The sequence below is a fragment of the Patagioenas fasciata genome, chromosome 5, assembly GCF_037038585.1.
Source record: "Patagioenas fasciata isolate bPatFas1 chromosome 5, bPatFas1.hap1, whole genome shotgun sequence".
NCBI classification, from domain to species: domain Eukaryota; kingdom Metazoa; phylum Chordata; class Aves; order Columbiformes; family Columbidae; genus Patagioenas; species Patagioenas fasciata.
The window spans coordinates 9,196,073-9,211,403 of NC_092524.1; the positions used below are offsets into that span (position 1 = coordinate 9,196,073).

Sequence of the window (15,331 nt, forward strand, 5' to 3'; positions counted from 1 at the left end):
GGACAGGCTGGAGAGTTGGGCGGGGAATAACCTGACGAAATTTAACAAGGGAAAGTGTAGAGTCCTGCATCTGGGCAGGAACAACCCCAGGTTCCAGTATAGGTTGGGAAATTACATATTAGAGAGCAGTGTAGGGGAAAGGGACCTGGGGGTCCTGGTGGACAGCAGGATGACCATGAGCCAGCACTGTGCCCTTGTGGCCAGGAAGGCCAATGGCATCCTTGGGTGTATTACAAGGGGGTGGTCAGTAGATCGAGAGAGGTTCTCCTTCCCCTCTACTCCGCCCTGGTGAGACCCCATCTGGAATATTGTGTCCAGTTCTGGGCCCCTCAGTTCCAGAAGGACAGGGAACTGCTGGAGAGGGTCCAGCGCAGGGCAACAAAGATGATTAAGGGAGTGGAGCACCTCCCTTATGAAGAAAGGCTGAGGGAGCTGGGTCTCTTTAGTTTGGAGAAGAGGAGACTGAGGGGTGACCTTATTAATGTTTATAAATATATAAAGGGTGAGTGCCATGAGAATGGAGCCAGGCTCTTCTCAGTGGCAAACAATGAAAGGACAAGGAGTAATGGGATCAAGCTGGAACACAAGAGGTTCCACTTAAATTTGAGAAAAAACTTCTTCTCAGTGAGGGTGACAGACACTGGACCGGGCTGCCCAGGGAGGTTGTGGAGTCCCCTTCCCTGGAGACATTCAAAGCCCGCCTGGACACCTTCCTGTGCAACCTCACCTAGGCGTTCCTGCTCCAGCAGGGGGATTGGACTAGATGATCTTTCGAGGTCCCTTCCAATCCCAAACATACTGTGATACTGTGAAAAGCACCATCTTACAAAAACTCCGTAGTAGTTACCTATGTTCCTATTTCTTATATGCTCACCTAAGAATTTTCTAGTTTTCAGTAGTGTAAAAAGATATATCTGTTCAGAACAGAAGGGAGAGAGTATATACAAGATGAGACTGAGGCAAATGGTCTGGCACAGCCAATAACAGAAAGATTTAATAGATGTATCAATCTCTGTTCCTACAGGGGCATTTCCCGCCTGCAGCCTGGACTTCAAGTGGCAGCCTTTAAGCACAATGGCATCCTTTAACCACAGCAATGCCTCCTTGATCTCTGCCTTCCCTTTCTACTCTTTAATTGCAAATTTCACCCACTTTGCCTTTTGAAAAACAAGCAAACAAACAACAACAAAATAACATGAACACAAACAGAACACTGGAACAGGCTGCCCAGGGAGGTTGTGGAGTCTCCTACTCTGGAGACATTCAAAACCCGCCTGGACACATTTCTGTGTAACGTCATCTGGGTGTTCCTGCTCCAGCAGGGGATTGGACTGGATGAGCTTTCAAGGTCCTTTCCAATCCTTAACATTGTGTGATTCTGTGAAAAAACCCACCTTTTTTGTCATGTTGCATTTAGTAAGTTAACTGCTCTACATGCTTCCTTGATTTCCTGAGATGCACATGGCCTCTTTTTTCCCATTTGTTATAAATAAATAAATAAGCAAACAAATAAATAAATAAATAAAAGTATTAACACGCTGAGATATATCCACCCATTTGACGCCAAATGTCACTCAAACAATTATAAGTACTTCATAAAAATACTTGATACGTTCTGGTTGCAGCACAGCCATAATAAAAATTCCAATGCAAGCTGCCTTACTTTCTCCCAGAAAGGTATTCATTTCATGAACACTTTAGCTTTGAAGATTATTTCATTGCCAAGCAACCCTTGTGTTACTGCCAGAACACTGGGGAAAAGCTTTATTTCAACAAAAGAAAGAAGAACGTGTCAACTGATGATGACAGAACTATTGTAGGTCAAACAGTTAAACTTATTCTGACTCCATGTGTCAGATTTTTTGAGGATTTTTTTCTATTGTCTGAGTACACTGTACTCTATGAGGGCAGCTCTGAGCTAAACAGAAAAAAAGCCCCAGACTTCTGGTTAGAACAAGTTGTAACTCTCAAGATAAGGTTAACAGGAGTGTCCCACTGCATTATACAATGCCCTTCTAGGACCAAGGTTAATTAGTACAACATTCACCAGGGATCTTAAACATCACACAGTCTCCTGAAGGGGCAAAATCTGCAGCTGGCATGAGTAAACTCATCACAACTAAGGGTGCCTGCAGAAATAGAAACGTGCAATCAATGAAAACAAAATGGCAGATATAATCCAGTTTTCACAAACAACCACAGGAAGGAAAAGTTGCATTTGCCTTTACACACAGCAGGTTATATTTACTGCTGCTATCAGAAAGAGACATCGGCTTTTGCTTATGCAGTGCATTTAGTAATTGCTCAGAACTTTACAGAATAGATGCCTTTGTTTACCAGCCGTGATGTCCATATAATTTCATGGTCTTTCCTCCAGCACATTGAAAAATTTCCAACCCTCACCACCTGCATTGCAAACATCTCAGCACCCTCAAATTGCTGTTATTTAAAAGATGAAGCAAAATATTTTAGTTAGAGAAAAAAGATAAAGAAATTACCACTTTATCACCGGGCTGTCCAGAGTTCACTCTGTGGCAAGCTAGAACCCTAGGCTAGTGATGGGCTTGTGATCACACAGGATAAAAAACACATTCCAGTAAATGCATTAATATCACTTTGCAGTTGATACATTTGACTATCCTGGATGGAGTACAAACTATACAATAGTACAGCCAGCTAGGTCAGGGCCAAATTACCAAAATATAGCCAAATAATCTGCCTAAATGAGTCACAGTGCAGAAATTGTACAGTAATTCAAAATCCGGTCACATATCATCACTGGACTACTTGGAGTGTATTTCACTGATGTCTCTGTCAGTGATCTTTCATGGTTTCTCTGTCTTTCCTCCACTTTATTACATAGCACCAGCACTGGCCAGGACTTGATTTTGTGCTAGAGATGAAAAACTTTATACCCCCAGAGAGCTTACATACGTACGAATAATCCGCTAGACATCTTGCAGCTCTTTTTCCCAATGAAGGGATTCTGATATCTGTGGTTCTACCAAGTTCTTTAAATTTTACCCCTTATTCACTAAAGTAGGAAGACACACAGTACTGCTGAAGCCTGGTCCTTAGTTTCAGAGAAAGAGCTGTGATTGACAGTACCTCTTCAGAATTGTCTCTCTCCCGTACCCCCAAATACGTAGAGAAACAAGGCAATCACGTTGGTATTTCCAGCACCAAGATAAATATTTGTACAGCATTTATTGAGACTAGTGGGAAGTTTCCCCATGCTTAGATGTGAAAACATATGCTTATGTCATAAAAATCTCTGGGTGTCAAAAATATGACCTCGCGACTGTAACAGATACATACAATTTTATTATCTGTTATTAATTCCTAATAAGAACATGCCAGCATGAAAGAGTTGCCTGTTTACTGATGGAATTATACTTGTTTATACAGCCATGTTTTACAGACATGATTTTGCTATTAAAAGTGAGGAAAAAGAAGTCATGCCTTTGAGACATCAGAAATGCTGCCACAGCACTAGGAGATGTCAAGTTACACTAGTAAACAACTTTTGTTGTTATCATCCACTCCATTCACAGAATACATTTTAACTTACTTCAACAATACACTTTTTTCCTCAAGAAAGAAAAAAGCTTCTACTAGAAGATGTTGCTGTCTACGCTATTTAAAGAACTGTTATCACCAGTCTTTACACAGTAGGCTGAACATCCACAACAGTCTGAACTTTCAAGCTCATCATGGCCTCTGATATTTGCTAAAACTATTATAAAAGAGAGAGAGGGAGAAGAAAATCAAGTGAAATGGCACATCCAGTTATCAGCTTTTCCCCTCATGACACCCACCATCCTCCCTGCCTACAAATCCAGAAAGCAAAGCAGAACCTTACAAACCTCCTACTTGTCAGGATAAACACGCTCAATGGCAGACGACTCCTCAGCCTCCACCTCCTCCAGACAAGGTTCTCCTGCCTTTCCCTCAAGCTATGGCCGGTTCTCAAGTGCCTGAGTTTTCCCAACAGCGCTGTAACTCTTTCTGATCCGTTGCCTAGGCCAATACATGAACTCGCTGAAGAACGTCGTTCTGTCCAAAATAAATTTCTAACATTTGCCCCTCCACTAGGTTCCCGACAGTGATGGCACGCCTTATTTACAGAGGGTAATTTCATGACAATTAGCTGAGTGAATGGAATAATTTCTTAATAGGAGTAGGCAGTGAGGCACAAAAAGCACACGGTATTTAACAAACTGCTTGTTGGCATTAAACGCGGATCAGCAAAGCGGAGGTTTGGGCCTGGCCGGTGACGGAGAGGAGGAGGACGAGGAGCTGCCCATCAGCACCTGCGTTCAGGACCGTCCTTCACCAGACCCTGCGCCGCTTCTGAAGTTTCCCTGCGCGCCTGCTTTCAGACACGGCCGAGGATCTCGGCTCGGGGGTGCAGCACGGGGTCCGAGGCAGCCCTGCCGCCGGGGGCGGAGGCACGGCCGAGCCCCCCGCCCGCTCCCGCCGCGGGGTAGAGCTGCGCCAGCGCGGCTGGGCGGTCGCGGCGCCGGCCCTCCCCGCCCTCGCATTCAACTGGTGGGACCCCCATCCTCCGCCCCCGGTAGCGGCGCGGCGCGCAGGAGGCGGCGGGACGAAGCCGGCAGCGGGCGGAGGGGCAGCGGCGGGCGGCCCGGCCCGGCCCGGCTCGGCCCGGCGGGGCGGGCGGCGCTGGCGGAGGATGCGGGCGGCGGCCCGGCGGCGCGGGCGGCTGCAGGCGGGCGGGCAGCGGCGCGGCGCCTGAGCGCAGGGCTCCGCTCCGCTCCCGAGGATGCTGGGGGGCGATGCCCGGCGACAGGGAGGACGAGATTTGCCAGAAAGCGCTGCAGCTGCTGGCCGAGCTGTGCTCCGTCGGGGCGGTGGAGAACGAGAACTGCCGGGATTTCATCTACTACCTGCGGGACAGAGCCCGGCCCCGCCTCAGCGACTCAGGTACGGCCGCCGCCGTCAAGGGGTGCGGGCTGGGTGCGGGCACCGGTGGCCTCCCCCGTCCCCTGGCTACGAGAGGAGGGTGAACATCCCCAAGCATCCCCCGGAGGCCGGGTGCCGCGGGGCGAGGCCTGTCGGCACGGCGGGGACTGCCCCGAGGTGCGAGTGGCCGGGGAGGGAAGAAGTGGTTATGGTGGTGGTGGGGGCTCCCAGGAGCCCGGGGCCGGAGGAATTTGCCCGGCTCTGGCCAGGGGAGGACGCTCGTCCGGGCTCGGCTGCCCGCCGCTGCGCCCGGTGCTTTCGGGCTGTGCTGCCGGGTCTCCGTTACCGGCGTCCAGCGCCCAACTGCTGGCGGAGATGCGAACCCTCGCTCGGCAGCTCTCCCAGCCGCGGCCGGGGAGAACTGCCCTGGTGCGGGCAGGGTGGCGGCAACTTTGTCCCTGGGGTGGGCAGCGTGTCCCCGCTGCTTGCCTCAGCCCGGCCCTGGTGCGGGTCGGAGCCTCCCTGCCCAGAGCTGCCTCCCCCTGCTTGCTGCAGAGTCACAAGGCGAAGGGGGCTCCTTTTGGGCTCCTGTGGCCCTCCCCATCACTCTGGGTTTAATTGTAAAGACGAGAGGCGGGGGGTGAGGGTGTTGTAGCTCAGTTTAAAAGCAAAACAATGTAACCAAACTTTCCAGTTCTAAATTTCACAAGCTGAAAAGGCATTGCTTGCCTGTCTGTAGCAGATGTGGGGGTTGTAGTTCTGACAAGATGTACACTGAGTGGTTTTGTGTGTGTCTGGATTCTGGTTGCCTTTTCATATCTTGGCATAACACTCTGGCTTAAAAACTTTACCTTAAGGAAGCTTTTTAATAAGGAAGCTGAGCTCCAGCTGCTCAAAAATATTGGAAGATTGATGTTCTGTACATCTCTGGCCATGAGGGAAAGGCAAATTGCAATTTGAAGTAGGAGTTAATTTACTTATTTTTACACCATCAAGTAGAGTTTGCTCAGTATGAGGAGAAATTTACAGAGTTAAAAGAGAAGTTGATAAATGTTTGCAGTACTGGAAAGGTTTGCTGTTAGATCAGGTGATCATCACAGCACAGTCTTCATTTCTTTAATATTCTCTGAAATAAATGAGTTAATGTAGCATAGAGCAGTTTAATGACACTCTATTCTTAAATATTTTTCTGTAATTTTGTGACTCTGAAATAACACTCAGAGTGCAACTTACTGACAAATGCTTGAATATGCTAAAAGGTCTGGGGGAAACAAGTAAAAAGAAAATAAATTGGGGGAAAAGAGATCTGTTATCACAATACATGAATATGGAATTTTCCGACATTCAGTTTGCTTGTATCCAAAGCTATTTGCAGCCATTCTGGCCTCTTGCTCCCTTAAAAATATTCAAATTAAAGTGATTCATGCAATGTTTGATAAGGATTCTTTAACATTAGGCAGATGTAATTGTTTTGTTCATATAGGCAGATTTAATTGCTTTGTTCATATAAGCAGTAATTTTTGTGACAGACACCTGTGATTTTCTGTAATTTTCATTTACCAAGGGATCAATCACATATTTGTCTATCATGTGATGATTCCAAGAATGTCTACTTAAGTCAGTGCTCAGTTTTAAATACTAAATCACTTGAAATGCATATGGGACTTTAACTTCAGCTACTTGGATAACAGTTTTTCATATATCTTTCAGAAGCTACCTGCTTTTTTCCCTTCAGCCTCAGGCTAAAAGAGTACCTGGCATCTTTTTGGGAACACTTTTAAAACATGGTATGCTCAGTAAAAATTTATCTGCTCTACCTAAATATTAAAAAAAAAAAAAAAAATCTGTTTTTATTTCTACGTGTTTTGCTTAAACCATTATTATACAACAGCCTTCCAGTGTTGTTGCAAACCTGCTCAAGTACACAGAGCAGCAGTCCACGACCTTCGCCAGCCAATGTGCAACAACGGTGAGCAATTATGCTGCAGGCAGCATCTTCCTATTGGCCTCAATTTTAACATCTTTTATTTTTTGCAGCTGCAGCCAGTCTCAGAGGGTCTAGTAGGCAACACACTATCCGTAAGCCCTGACTTGGAAATGACTTCTCTAGGGTAGCAGTGCCAGGAATTTATTAATTTACCTTGTCCTATATTTCTTTGATTAAAACACATATTTTCCCAGTAAACTGGCTGCCCATGAGGTTTGTTTAGCTGATCCTTCAGTGTGATGGCATGGGCTGTAAGAAGACAGTGTGCATGACTCCCCAAAAGAAGTAATACCATTCAAAATCACAGGGCAGTACATTGACCAAATCCAGCTTCATTTACATAGTGAGTTTCATTGACTTAACAATGACATTGAAAAGACCTGACAGCTGATCCATTCACTTGCCTGCTGCTAGTGGTCTAAACATAGGGATGTGAAGAAAACCTGTGCTGAAAGCATCTTCTTGGCAAAATTAGGCAAAAAATGAAGCTATACTTGGTATAAGCCTTTTTTTTTTTTTTTCCTGTATGAAGGTGATGTGCATTAGCTGAACTGAACATCTTCCTGCTGGGCCAAACAAAAGAGCTATCTGAAAACACGTACAACTTTATTAAGAGTTGAGAAAAGTGCAGCTAGAAAACATACATGATCAGCTGTTGTACAGGAAATCAGGCATTTCCCCAAGCTTATAGAAGTTTTTCTGCAATAAAGTGGCTACTTGCCTAAAGCCAACTACATGGTGGATACAGATGATTTTTACAGCAAATTTGGTTTGAGCCATTCATGTACATTGGCTCTGTTATGTGAGTGGTAGGTAGGGGAGGGGAAATCAAACCTTAATTGTGGGTGGAAATGAGCTGAGGGGTTGCTGAGCAAGATATCAGGGTTTGTCTACAAGCTCAAGCTCAGGCACCCCTCAGTCTCAGCACTGAGCAGCCAGATCCCTGGAGATGCACTTGCCTGACATCTGATGCAGGTGGCTCCCCACTGTCTGAGTGTTTGGTGTGTGACTCAGCCCGGGAGGGCAGGAGGGAGGGGGACAGGAGGGAATGGATGCTTGTGGTATGCACAGCATCTTTATTTTTCATGCAGTTTGCCCTGTTGTGGGAAGTACTGCACAGCGCTTAGAGCATAAGTTTAAGGGCTAATGAGTTCCAGGTTTAACACACTGGTCTGCTGGATTTAAAGGGTGACATAAGTGAGTCAGATTTTAAAGGTTTTCAGAAAACTAAAAATGCAAATTAGTCATTTAGTGAAAAATATTCAATTAGTTCAATAAGAGTTATATGTCAGGGCACCCTTGAAAATCCCAATAGGCATCCTTAAGCATTTAGATACCTTAATAAGCTGGATCTTTTTCAGTTCCATCCCTCCATTCTGTATTTGTAAAATGTTGATAATATTTCTAGATCACAGAAGGGTTTTATGAGGGTAAATTGCTAAGTCTGAGCACACTACGTAATACATTCATAAGGGAGAATCATATGGACCTTAGAGATACTCCAGTGAAAACCATGTTAGTCATATGAGCATTTGAAAATAGGGTCATGTAATATCACCGCATGACACCAGGTAAGCAAATATGGTAGATGAAGAATGGAAGTTGCTTGACTAGAATGATACTAACATGGAAAACAAACAAACAAACAAAACCACAAATACAGAAAATCTTAATTGAGAGACTGACCAATGAAAGAGCAATGAAGGCAAAACCAAAATTACTATTTATATAATAGATTTACCTTGCAACTTTTTAACTGAAAAACTTGGTGTGGCATGAATCAAGCCTGCCAGAAAGTGTGTGTATGCTTTTGTACATGTGACTTTGGACTTTCAAAAAGATGGACACTTTTTTGGGGGTTGAGTAGAGGGGGCAGGAATCAAGAGGAAGAGTTGCATGGTTTTGATTTAGCGCAGTTTAGAGTTTGGCATAGAACAGAAAGTCTTTTGGTGGCTGGAGCTAGTGCTGCGTTCTCGGTCTGCCTGGTACGTGACTGTGAATTATGCTTCCACTGTAGCTGATTTGACTGCTTTGGAGTTGCATTTCAGAAATGAGCCTTAGAAGCCTTTGCCACTAGTTGTTGTAGTTCTTGGGTGTAGGTGATTCTGGTTCTTCTGGTGATTTTTGCTGTTCTGTAGTGATTCTTTGTTTTTTTAAAAAAAACCTGCTTCCCAGTGGTAGGCTGCCATTGCTCTTCATAGACCCAATGAAATTCTGCAGTGCTTTTTTTTGTAGTGTTTTGCCAACTTTGCAGCAACTTGTGCTGCCTGCAAACCTTTCAGTGACTGCTAGATATAGTAACAAAGTGCTTAATGCATAGTTGCATGTTTGCTGACGTTTGCTGAATATCAGTAAGTTAAGTTGTATACAGGAAAAGTATAAAAGAGTTGCACGCCGAAACTGCCTTACACAAAACTTCATCTCCCTAGCACATGCTATAGATTTTTCTTTCTTTAGTTAAAACGTATGCAACCCTTGAAAACTTGGAATAAAAGTTTTTAAAAGATCAGAGGAAGCTGTGAGGAACCTGAGGACTGGATAAAAAAAGATGCTTATGAAGATAAGGGATATAAAAAAGGTCTAATTCATAATGATTTTCATTAACGTCTTAGCAGAAAAAAATGAAAAGAAAGAAAAAGTTTGCTCTCCTTTTCTGTTCTGTTGGATTGCACATCTTGAGGATAAGCCAGTAAGGTCTTAAGATATTCTTAATTATGTGCTTTAAAATTGGCTAATATATGATAAAACAACACGTGGTGAGTAGTGTGGGTATAATGGTGGCTGTTAGGCATAAAGTATGCTACAGGTCGTAAGAGATCAATATTATACAGTGATAGAAAGTCAGATTTTAGCACTAGATGGAGGTAAAGATAGTTGACAATCAAGAAGCTAAAAAAATGGGGGTATGGAAACATGAAGGTGCAGTTATGGTGTTGCAGTAGTATTTAAGAATCTTATATTTATTTTTTAATATATACTTACAACTTCAGGAAAGAGAAGTACAAAGAAACAAAAAGGCCAAACTGACATAAATGTGGCCTCCCAGCCAACCAGTGGATTGTGGGAGTCAAGGTTTTTTTGGAGACTGTCGTTCCAATAGACTGGTCACTCCCTAGGAAGCTAATACTTGCAATTAAATAGCATCCCAGCAAGATTTCCTTTCATCCACAACTGAGTTTAAAACCAAAACCTGTCTGCAGGAAGTAGTTAAATTTCCTAAGAGCATTGTTTTACATTTTTGTAACTCAAATGATTTACTGATTTGTCCCACCCTCCTTCCCCCAAACTTACAGGAACATCTCAAGCTGCAGTTTCATCAAGATGCTAAGTACATCTACATGTATCTAGGTAAACACAAAGAGCATTTACCAGTTGTAAAGACACAGAAAGGATTTGAGTGGGTGAAATAACTCTCAGTATGGTTTTTATTTTAGTCATTATGAGCCATTGCTTTCTGTATTTTTAATTTTATTTTCCTCCTGTAAAATGAATGTAGAATGCTGCCACTCCAGAATGATAGTATTCCATATGTCATACTAGTGCAAAACTCTTTGTAAGACAGAGGACAAGTGTGAACCGTATTCACTGACTTGACGGCAAATAAATGAAGTATGAGGCCCAAGTTCCTTTGGGTTTCTAGAGCTAAAGTGCTATTTCAACAGTTTAAAAAATACAATGATGTAATGTATTTTAGACTACAAATATGTATTCTTTTTCTCTTTTGAAAAGCCAGGAACAAGCTAGCAGAGGATAAAAATAATTATTTGCTGTTGCTTGTATTCTAAGATGCTCTGATGGTTTCCCTCTAAACACATAGAGTCTCAGATTTTTCTGTCATACTGAAAGAGTTTAGTATTGGGTTTTGTTGGCAAATCTATTTTAAACAGGTAACGCTAAACTTTGAAACAAAGTGTAGTAAAGAACAATTTATGTAGAAAGAAAAGGGACCACCTGTGTGCTTAATAATGGCTTGAAGATGTAATTAAAGTACATTAATTTAAAGATTTTACTTTAATGTAACTGCATATAACTTTTTCCTAGAACAGATTTTTGTTCTTTTTACAGGTGGCCTAAAGATGTATAGATGTTTAAGTTATAATTTATCTTTCAGAACCAGGCAAAAGGAAGGCAACAAAGATCATTCTTAGGATAGAACTGACCTTGAGCTTTGATCAGGTTGGAGCATAATCATATTAAATACTGTTCCAGCATGAAAGGACAGATCCTGGCACTACTGAAGTTACTTTACAGTTTTCAGTGGTGCAAAGCAACTTCAGTGTATTAACAGCAGTACTTTCCTGTAGGTTGAGAAGATAAACATGCGTACATTTTCTGTGGTCCCTTTGACCACAGCTTAGGCCAGTGCTGTCCTGTGGCTGCTCTTGGACATTGTGGGGAGGAAAGAAGGTTTAACTGCACAACAAAAAGACAGGAGGAAGGTGGCTTCCAACCCTCTTGGCCTCCGCATCCATATCCAATATAGGTGTGGAAAGCAAGAGCTCGCTGGGGCTTCCACTTCCATTTTGGTTTCACTTCTCACTTATATGGGAATTATTCCAAATGTCTGTTGTTTATAGGATGCACTTACGCACTGAAATGATAGCATAACACAACATTATGCTTGTGTTAGACTAGTGCCAACTACAACCCTTTGTATTTAATGAAAAAAACAGTATGTTTACTTGTATACTATATTCATTGCATATATAGAAAAAAATATTTATTTACCAAAGTCATTGCAAGCAGATTACTCACTTAATCCTAAAAGTGAGAATAACATACCAATTGAATCAGAAGTCAGTTATCTCTACAGTCATCCCACAGTTTATGCAAGTCTCTTCCAAACGTGCGGTGAATGTCAAAAAAAATGGTTATTTTTAATTGTGCGTAACAAAAATATGTATAATTGAAAATAACCTCAAGAGTAATGACAAAAACATCAATCTTTTGAAAATTAGGATGGCTAAATAGCATACCGTCTGTTTTACACCTGAATTATCATCTTAAATGCCAGTTTTGCTGATGGAAAACAGTAGGCTAAATTTAGCCCTTGTACATAAGACTGTACTAAAACTTTATCACAGCGTTTGTCATAACTCTTATTTCAATGGGACTTGCACATTCCTCCTAGATAGGGGGGTTAGGGAAAATAATTTCCTAATTATAGTTTCCTAAGAAATATCCCTAAGCTTTCTGCAGACAACCATTTACATTTGGAGACACAAAGCTCTGATCACTTTGCAAGTAGAGGTGTTACTGTAATGGATTTATGGGTCATTAATTCCTCTAAAAAATGTGAACCTGTGTTACAATAAAGCTCATTTTTAGTACTGGTAGAATTCGCAGTTGTTACATTTTTGTGTGATCCATACATTTTGTGACCCAAGTACAAATGATTGGCCAGATGTCCCACTCAGAGAGCTTTCTGGAAATTTCCTTTACAAACTTATTTGTGGGAGTTTAATTATACTGACAATTCAGAGACCTAGAAATGTAATTCCAAAATTATTGCTGTCATAACAGCAGATCTGGTTAAATTCAGTCTTGAGGCTGTGGAGCATTATAGCATCTTTCATGTGGAAAAAGTAGAGTTTGACCATAAATTGTAAATTATTTATTCATATTTATGTTGAAAATACATTTCTAGGTTTTAGTTCTTCTACTCACTCACTGAAAATAATGATCACTTTTGGTTTAGTGCAAAGCTGTCCTTAAGAAAATTGTATTGTCCATCTTTTGCTATATTTTGTCATTAATTTAAGCCCTTTTGTGGCTTTATTTAGACCAAAGAGATAAAGGGAGATTATTTTGGTCTGAAGTTTTATGTCATTTTCATATTGCTAACAAAATTTTAGTTCAAGGGATAAGAATTTGGAGTAATTAATTAGAGATGGAAAGATTTTTCCTAAAAATGCTGTGTATTGCAGCTTATAAAATCATTAATTCCTAAAGTTCATCATCTTACAAATATTTTTGCATGTTCTGTAGTACTGTTAAGTAGCAAGTACTTGATCTATTTATTTGGAGAGTGCAAAAAAAAATTTGTCACATAAAGAAAATGTTATGTATAACAGCTGGTGGTTTGCACATGTTCCATTAGCTATTGTAATGACTCCGAATCGTGTGTTTTAAGTTGCTCAATATGTTCAGCTGGGTTTTTTTTTTGGATTTAGGCATTCGTTAGCCAAATAAAATCAGTTTAACTTCTTTTGATAGACAAGTACGCTACAGGATTTTATCTTGTATACTTCCTGTGGCCAACTGGAATTCAGAAATACAGTGGATGCAGTCAAAACTGGCACACGTGCCTGTATGTCTTGAGCCAATTACAGTTGATGTGTGTCTATCAAAGATAAACACTGGAAGAGTCAATATAATCTGTCAGAAAAAGCTTTTAGATTATTGATGTAAACCCACCATACTAACAAAAAAAATATAAGAAGTCAGGCATTTATTACTTTGGAATTAAAACCTTCAAAGGGCATGTAAAATAAGAAGAGTCAGGAATTGAAATGGGATCATTCCTTCCAGTATACTTTCTCACTCTTTTCCTTCCCAGTTTAGTTTTACACGCACATAAAAAGAAAGCCTTCCTGACTTCCCTTGGAAATATGTTTCCATCAGGAAGTTTGTTCAAAACTTCTTAATTCTGTTTTACTGTCTGTAAAACTCCCCAAATATTTCCTTTCCCTGTGTGATGGACTCTTTTAGTGTATATACAACTACTGGTGAAACACTAAATATTTATCTTTTGAAATCTCTTCTTGTAAACCAGCCTTCATCATTCCTACCCAGGTTACTTTGTTCCTGGTTTCTCCATTCGTTTCCCAGATTATGGGTTTATACTTGTGTTCCACATGTTTTTTCATCTTGGTGTTCCGTTTCTTGAGCAGCATCTCATTTTATTTCTGCCCATATTTCCAGTATTTTTAATTCACCTCTGTTTTAGTTCTCTGACCTCAACAGCAATGGTTTTCTCCTACATTTAGTGTAATTTGAGAACGTAATTGTATTGCTGTTTAATCAATAAATCAATATATAATGTTTGACCCATCTTACACACAGATTATCTCATTGGGCATCTTACCAGAGTTATATAAAGTTCTGTTTACAGTTCTCTTTTAAAACTTTCTACAAAGTTCATGGTTTCACTAATATATAGTAAGATATTACAGAAGGTGTTTCTCACATCAGATTGTATACATAATTACAACTTGTAATTCAGTAAGAGTTATCCTACTCTAGTACACAGAAAGGAATGTACAATGCTAATTAGAAAATGATCAATGAGCCCAACAGTCTTATAATCTTCTGCCTCCATTTGTAGCAGATGTTTTACCCGTTTAAAAGTGAAGTTTCTTTAATTTTTTTTTTTCCCTAGGGAAGTTTAATAGATAAAAGTAATGCCTAGTTATTCTGTCTTTTTGGGGAAGCCTGCCATAAACACGGTGATCTCCAGTATTCATTACGCTCAGGTCTCTCTGCACAGCACAAAGGGAATGTTTCCTGAGTCTGGCTACAGGGAAATAAAGCAGGTATTGAGTTGGTTCTCGCTGAGTGCTATTCTATTCCCAGTAGTAGGGCTGATGTAGGATACATAGCAGTGGCATTATGGCAATTCTTACCTGCTGAAAAGAGCTTTTAGGTCCATTAGCAACCAAATACAAGAGGAAACAGATCTGGTATTGCTTAAAAAATACAGAAAGCTCTCAACAGAAAATCATCTGATCAGTACTATTTTTTATTTGAAGCCTTACCAATTTGGTTGGAGTAATGTAAGACAGAAATCTAAACTAATAGCTCCAATTTTGTTTAATTCTATTACTGTCCTCTCTTCTGCAGTAGATCATACCATCAGGAAAGGCTCCTATTTCTGCAGATGTCACTAAGGCATCCATGGCAATAAAACTCTAACTTAAGCTTTTCCTCTTTATTTCTTGTTGTTGTTAATTGACAAGTATTAATGACAACCAAGGAGTCAAAACAAAAATTCTCTCCATCCAAGTCAAGGACTGCGAGATAAATCATCACGTTTAATGAAGAAAATGAATATCAGACTGTGAATAGAGACCAGAAATTAGGCCTAGCTGGTAAACAGAAAGATGAGGGCTTGACCTATTTTTTTTAATCTATTTATTTGATTTTTTGTTGTAAATGTGTCACTGCTCCACAAAGAAAGAGAGGTGAAAGCTCCTGGTGCAGCAGGCACGAGCTGGAAAACTGTTGCTTCTGCTGCTTGGGAGGCGGACACGAGGAGCAGAAGAGGTGGCCAAGCCTCTGAAGAGGGAGACATCGCTCGTGTTCCCACGGGACCAGAGAGCACCCAGCAGATTTGCTACCACTCAGAAATTACCGTTAACTGAATCGAAGGCTGGGATTTTGAGGACCTGCCTACAGAGACATAGTAAACAGGAAAAGTTG

At 41.4% G+C, this 15,331-nt stretch overlaps 1 protein-coding gene and 1 long non-coding RNA gene across 7 annotated transcripts in view; one reads left to right on the plus strand and one right to left on the minus strand.

The window, feature by feature from the left end:
* Window positions 1–15,331, minus strand: part of LOC139827991 (uncharacterized) — a 153,120-nt gene that overhangs the window by 36,697 nt on the left and 101,092 nt on the right. The gene's annotated exons all lie outside the window — the stretch shown is intronic.
* SYT9 (synaptotagmin 9) overlaps window positions 4,693–15,331 on the plus strand; it is a 69,581-nt gene continuing 58,942 nt past the window's right edge. For 4 of the 6 annotated variants that reach the window (XM_071808856.1, XM_065839916.2, XM_065839917.2 and 1 more), the window contains exon 1: window positions 4,693–4,944. In XM_071808856.1, the coding sequence (XP_071664957.1) occupies window positions 4,797–4,944 (148 nt within the window). In that variant the 5' untranslated portion in view covers window positions 4,693–4,796. The remainder of the gene's footprint in view (window positions 4,945–15,331) is intronic. The other 2 variants (XM_065839919.2, XM_071808857.1) reach the window with 1 other exon arrangement.